Genomic DNA, 6,000 nt, shown 5'->3' with positions numbered 1-6,000 from the left:
CTCAGTGGATAGTAGGAGTGTTTCTGGAAGCCATTTCTACACGGAGACAGCTAGCAATAACTTGACTATACATGGAAGTGCTTGTGAAACTTTATACCTTCCAAAATGGTAAATCCTGATAGTGCCCCACTTAAAACCGTTGAGTGTTTGCCAGTGCATTTTCAACTGTCCTTTTGGTGCTTGGGGACGTGAGGGACTGCCACCTCCATGTCCCTCAGAACAAGCAGACTGTCCCCCTCTGGGGACACTCAAAGATAGTGAAAAATTAGCAAAAGGATTGAAGGTGAAGATTAAAAAGAAATGATTCGGATGGAGTTGCCTTAATTCATTTTGTTCCTTTCAGGATGGCAGTCTGTGTGAAACGCTGTATCCCTGGTCTGAGGTAAACCATGTCTCAAACATCTTCCTCCCTGCCAACTGGAATCCCGGCACCCACTAAATGCACCAAAAGGAAAGCAGGGCCTGCCAGCAGCTCTGACGGGGGACAGGAGTGGGGTGGACTCAGTCGTCAGCACGACGGCGGCCTCCCTCACAGAGGCGGCCTCCCTCACAGAGGCGGCCTCCCTCACAGACGCTGCCTGGAACCCGCCGCCAAGCCCCAGCAAGCTGCCCGCCTGGCGCCTCCCAGTCTTCGCACAAGCAGGGCCACGGTCTGGGGCCCCCAAGGCCGTTCACGCGGGCGCGCCCCGTCGAGGGCTAGCCTGTCAGCGCCTCACTCGCGGCCGCCTGCCCTAGACGACCGGCTCCCAGCGGTGCCGCTCCAACCCCACGCGCCCAGCTCGCCCGGGGAAGCGCGCGCCGCCCTTTTAACGGTTCTACCCCGGCGGGCGTGCGGCTGCTCTCGAGGCTCAGCGCCCGAGGCCACGCCCCGCGCCCGCCCTGGGCCCGCCTCGTGCCCCTTGGAGCCGCCTCCCGCCCCGCCCCCCGGCCCTCGCCCCCCCGCCCCTCGCCCCCCGCCCCTCGCCCCTCGCCGCCGCCACCGCGGTCAGCCAGCGGACCAGCGGCAGGAGCAGTTCCCCGACGGGCAGCAGGGCGCTCGGCCTCCGCGTCTGGGCTGAGCGCGGCGACGCTGCTGCCCCGAAATCCCTGTGGATCTTGAGTCGGTAAGTGGCTGGGGAGGATGAGCGACACTGGGGGACGGAAGTCGGGCCCCGTGGTGTGGAGGAGGCGGGTGGGCGCCGTCTCCCAGGCCCGACCCCGGGAAAGTTGAGGCGAGGGAGAGAAGCTCTGAGGCGGGTCGGGAAATCTCTCAGGGCCCCTTCAGTACCCTGTGGACCCTGAATGGGAGTGGGATGGGAGCGAGCGGGTCGGATGAGGGGAAGGAAAGTGTAGGGAGCCGGGGGAGCCCGACGGAGGGGCAAGTGGCCGAGACCAAAGCCATCGCCAAAAAAGGAGCTAAGTACACAGCTCCCCTTGGCTCTGCCCCAGCACCTGGTGCCAGGCGGTGGGAGGCTTTCAAGACGATTTGCCCTCTACACCCGGTGGCACAAGGTTTTCATTGCTGGTGTTTTAGTCAAAGCTACGGAAAGGACAGTTACATGACTAAAGTAATCACAGACACCTATTACCTGGACAGCTTTTGCCCATCCGAATGTTAAATTGTGTTTGTTTTGAGAAATCCCTCAAATAGACCAAAATAAATAAATAAATAAATAAATTAGTTATATAGAGAAGGCATGAAATGGAAGATATGTTGGAACTCTCCTAGCTTCTAGTTTTTTGATATTTTCGTTTTAATTTTTCCTTAATAGTGCAACCAGACATGTGGAACGTGAAATGTCTTTCACCACTTGAGTCATAGGTGGTTTATTTCTTACTCCCCGATGTTTCCTGTATGTTTCTCTTCATCTATCATTTTGTCAGTGTGAGCAGTTTATTTACAAGCAGTATTGGGTTTCAAGGAATCCTAACTTTGCAATGTTTTGAAGTTGGAAACTGAGATGAAATTTTATCTGGTTATCATATGGGAAATATACACAAGGTAAATTCAAATATGGTCTTTTGATTTCATCATTTCACTTTATATGATCTTATTTCTCAACGGCAGCGGAAGCATCAGTACTTTCCAAAGAAGACTAGAATTTATATTGGAGTTTAAGTATAGTACTCAGATTCTAAAAACAGTGCATAGTATATTTCATATGCTGTGATCTATGATTAGTATGGCAGTATACCATGTCTGTAGCGTGAGGAAAGCACAGTACTCCCTAATTTATTTAGTATTCTAAGAAAAATGGTAAATTGAAGAAATGGATATTATTAGCATATACCAATTTATTCTTCATGGCCTTATAAATAAATGTTACTTTTCACATTAATTTTTAAATCTATACACGCAGTGTCCACATGAAATAAATGGACAGTCAGATATCTTTCTTTTATGTAACAAATAGGCAAGTTTTGATGTAAAGGTGTGAACTTTGTAGTCAAATCCTAATATCTAGCACTTAGTAGCTGTGTGGACTTGGGTATGTCTCTTATTTTTCTGAGCCTCAGGTTTCTTATCTGTAAAGTGGGACTAATAATAATTTTCTCCCACAGTTCATATATGGCTCAAAATTAAATGAAATTATATTTAGTATGTAGTAGGACCTTAAAAATGGCATCTTAATTAAAAAATAACATTAATAAGATTTTGGCCAAAGTGGTCAGTGTATCTGCTTATTATCCCATTGTATTTTAGACAATTCTAGGTTTACTGGTAATATCAGGACTGATAAGGCCTGAAGATTCATACTTAGGTAAATTTTTTAAAACAGAAAAGGAACCTAAGATATAGTTAGTATTGCCAGATGTAGAATAGCAACTGTAAATAACTAACTGATTTACCAATATTCTATTCATACAACTTGGTCTTTAAAGATGATTTGTTAAATGCGTGTGGTCTTGAAAAAAACTGTTCAGCAACCATTTCTCAGCATGTATTAATAGAAAGTTTTTTGGAGACATTGGATCAAAATATCCTATAAAAAACATTTATACCACAAAACTATACATTTACATTTTAAAATTTACATTTTACAACCTTATGATAGGCCCACTACTTGCTAACCAATGTTGTAGGCAGAATTCTGTTTATTTTGTAACTGTGCTTTGAATCGTTGATATGATACATGCCTACTCTAGGTAGTACCAGTAGCTTCAAGGGAAACTTTTTGATCTCTACATTCCATGAATGAAGCAGGCATTAGAGTTTAAGATTGAATGTATTTTGTATAATGACTTTGTAGTGCAGCTAAGTCTTTATTATTTTTAACTAAACTGAGAATTAGGTTTTGGTTTATGGAGTTCTGCCTTAATTATAATCTCGTGAATCAGTTTTACAATAATAATTACTTTTTATAAATACTTAACCTTTTTCATTAATAACATGATGGTGGAATGTAGTATGCATTGTAATTCCTAACTTGTCCCCTATAATGTCAGCGTTTCCCTGCAGGCATAGTTTACTTTAAAAAAAATATATTAAACAGAGTACTGAATGACACCATCTTTCCTAATTTCCTTAACTGATGTGGATTTATATACAGGGAGCCATTGCTGTATCTTTCCTACTGTAAATTGAAGGGTAGGTGGCACCAAAAGAGCTTTGATTTTTTGTTTATTTACTTGTGTTGCAAAGTCATGTAATGGAGTTCTGTAATCCCCAACTCTTGAAAATCCCTAGTTTGAATACTGTGGATTTGCCTTGCTCAGCGATTGGAAAAGACTTAACAACCTACAACTAAATTTCAGCTGAGCAATGAAAAACAACGAAGTGTGTGCCAAAGTACTCTATTCTATTGTATTCTGATTCACTAGTTTCATATGGGGAACAGGATGGAAAGTTACTACATACTAGTATTGGGGTCTTAACTAAAATAGCTAGGATAAACATCAAATAAAGCAATGTATATTAGGTTGCTTTTTGGTCCTTATTTTAAATATACTCTTCCACACAGAAAATATTAATAACTATTTATTTGAAGTATTTTTTCTATTTGTGCTTATAACTTTTTTTTTCATCTTGTTATATCCAATTGTATTGCGCAAAAAGTACAGAGAGTATTAGTTTTGTTTAGAGAGCATTAGTTTTGCCACATTGAAATACTAGTTAACAGACACATTACAAAGCTGGATTGGTATTAACTTGAAGTACTTGCTGGCTTATCTCCAAATAGTAACTTTTGGGTGCTTAGTTATCATTCCTAATTTTGAGAGGTTGTTTATAAGTTTATAATTTTAGCATTTGAATTATACATGTCCAAAGATATTTTAAAAATAGGATAAAGCATTTCTGGGAACTTAAAGGGTTACTAACTCTATCTTATACTTGGTGAAACAGGCACTTAGACTTATGATTTGCTTAATATCATATGGTTACAATTATTTCTGGATAAGCAGGTGCAAAATCAAGTGGAGTTTTATTTTTGACTTTGTCTTGATGGGCATCAAAATTTGGAAATCTTGTGTCCCATACAGGTGTCAGATTTTAGTTGCAATGACGAGGTACTTAACATTTATAGAGTTTATTTAATAAATCTACGTTGCAGATACTAGAATACAAAAATAAATAAGGTCTGGTTTTTGTGGCCTCAACTAACTGATAGTCCAATAAGTAGACATGTAATATATTTACTATGATATATTTTAGAAAAACTGATAAAATACAGTAGGGACCAGTGGAGGAGGAATGTAAGGAAGGAGGAATTATTATTATTGCTATTATTATTTTATTATTAGAGAACTTCAGGTAGACTATTTTATTTAACCTTACCTGTTGAGACAGGGGGATATTTTCCAAGGAAGTGGCAAGAGCTTGATCTTGGTCTTGACAGATAAATAGCTGTTTGGACGAAGAGCAGCAGAGATAGTGAGGGAACTATAGACAAAACACCTGAATGTCCAAATATATGGTGAAACAAAATAACATTAATATTTTGGAAGTAGCATGAACAGAAATTAAAGACTGATTTTGGAATCAGAGGCTCTAATTTAGCCCGTCAAATTGAAGGCAGTTTTACCAAGTGTGGTCCAAGGGAGTTGGTGATGACTTTAAAGGAATACAGGAGTTAAAGTTATTAATTAGATTTTAGATATGTTGAATTTGAGGTACCTGTGATAATATATAAATTGAAATATTATTAGACAATTAGAAAAATAGAACTGGAGTTTAAAAGAGAAGTAGATTCTGGAAGTATAAATTAGGGCATATTTACCATGTAGATAGGAAGTTGCAGCCATGAACATAGATGAGTTTTAGCTAAGAAGACCAAAGCCAAATTCAGAAGAAAGACAGAAGAAGAGGAATCAGCTAAGGAAGTTAGAAGAGACAATTGAAGAAATAGGAAACAAACCAAAAGATCATAGCCGGGGCAACATAGTGAGACCCCATCTTTAAAAAAATATATATTAGCCGGGCATGGTGGTTCATGCCTGTAATCCCAGCTATTTGGAAGGCTAAGGCAGGAGGATCTCTTGAGCCCAGGAGCTTTAAGTTGAAGTGAGCTATGATTGTGCCACTGCAGTCCAGCGTGGGTGACAGAGTGAGACTGCCTCAAAAGAAAAGAAAAACAGAAATATAGAGTCAGTAAAGTTAAAGAAAATGTTTCAAAGAGGGAATGTTTAACTGTGACACGCTATAAAAGGAGTCTGAGTATTGCATATTAAATGCTTTTTTGTGTTTGTGTTTTCCACTTTAACTTGTAAAATAGGCATCTTAAAAAAAAGATGTGGTTATTTGTATATATGTAAAGCATCTTGATTATTTTGTCCAAAAGATAAAAATGTATTTTTTCGTCATCTAGTATGGAACCTCAAGGTCTTTGTGACAATGGAAACCAAAAAATTAATTGGTAAACCGCTTCAACCAGCAAGACCTGTTCGTCATCTGACTTCTCCCCCAGGTGAGTAATAGATTGTACAGTTCTTTAAATATTAATGTATTAATGACTAATTAGTATTTGAAAAGCTAAATAATATATAAAGTAATTGTTTCAGGTGGATATTTAAAGAAATAAT

At 40.1% G+C, this 6,000-nt stretch overlaps 1 protein-coding gene across 2 annotated transcripts in view; it reads left to right on the top strand.

Annotated features, from left to right (window-relative positions):
• Positions 1 to 964: 964 nt before the first annotated feature.
• Positions 965 to 6,000, top strand: part of C7H8orf88 (chromosome 7 C8orf88 homolog) — a 27,715-nt gene continuing 22,679 nt past the window's right edge. Inside the window, exons 1-2 of one of the 2 annotated variants that reach the window (XM_054497730.2) lie at positions 965 to 1,103; positions 5,787 to 5,885. In XM_054497730.2, the coding sequence (XP_054353705.1) occupies positions 5,813 to 5,885 (73 nt within the window). In that variant the 5' untranslated portion in view covers positions 965 to 1,103; positions 5,787 to 5,812. Of the gene's footprint in view, positions 1,104 to 1,846; positions 1,982 to 5,786; positions 5,886 to 6,000 lie in introns of those variants that run through there. The other variant, XM_063668962.1, reaches the window with a different exon arrangement.

This window comes from Pongo pygmaeus, chromosome 7 (genome assembly GCF_028885625.2).
Source record: "Pongo pygmaeus isolate AG05252 chromosome 7, NHGRI_mPonPyg2-v2.0_pri, whole genome shotgun sequence".
Taxonomy (NCBI): Eukaryota; Metazoa; Chordata; class Mammalia; order Primates; family Hominidae; genus Pongo; species Pongo pygmaeus.
This window is presented reverse-complemented; position numbering and strand designations above follow the sequence as displayed.